The sequence below is a fragment of the Penaeus monodon genome, chromosome 24 (assembly GCF_015228065.2).
Source record: "Penaeus monodon isolate SGIC_2016 chromosome 24, NSTDA_Pmon_1, whole genome shotgun sequence".
In the NCBI taxonomy this organism is placed as follows: Eukaryota; Metazoa; Arthropoda; class Malacostraca; order Decapoda; family Penaeidae; genus Penaeus; species Penaeus monodon.
In genome coordinates this window covers 36,975,261-36,975,782 of record NC_051409.1, presented here as the reverse complement: position 1 = coordinate 36,975,782, position 522 = coordinate 36,975,261, and the positions used below count along the sequence as shown (strand labels likewise).

General features: G+C 46.4%; 1 protein-coding gene across 1 annotated transcript in view; it reads right to left on the bottom strand.

The window, feature by feature from the left end:
* The window catches only part of LOC119589018, a 2,632-nt gene extending 2,340 nt beyond the window's left edge, over nt 1-292 (bottom strand). The window contains exon 1 of the mRNA XM_037937609.1: nt 24-292. Within this exon, the coding sequence (XP_037793537.1) occupies nt 24-152 (129 nt within the window). The 5' untranslated portion in view covers nt 153-292. The remainder of the gene's footprint in view (nt 1-23) is intronic.
* Nucleotides 293-522: the final 230 nt, after the last annotated feature.

The window sequence follows — 522 nt, the reverse complement described above, 5'->3', positions numbered from 1 at the left end:
GCTCACCTTCCCCCCCAGCTCACCTTCCCCCGCAGCACGTCCAGAATCCCCTGATGAACCCTCTGCCAGTACTGAAGCTTCGTGAAGTCGACATTAGTCCCGAGGTCGAGGTTATAAGGCAGGTCTGAAGGAGGACTCAGGTGCTCCTCCATCACCCACGATATCACCCTCGGGTCCTCAGCCTCGAGGGGTCCTGCGAGACGGATCCTCCAGTCTTCTCCTGCAGGAGGGTGATGGGTAAGGTCCTCTGTTGGCCGGATTTTCGAAGGTCCTTTTTTCCGGGAGGGAAGATTGGGGCGAAATTATTAAGATTTCAAGGATTAAGGTGGGATTTGATTGTCGATTCTGGGATTGGAATCAAAGATGTGATTATGGAAGAGAAGAGAAGAGAATCTAGGTGATTTTTTTATGTTAATGTTATTGTAATTGAGCGAAGAGATTATTTTTTCATTGTCGATTCTTAAACTGATTTAAGGAGTGTGATTATAAGAGCGAAGAGAAGTTGTTGATTTTTTTTTTCAT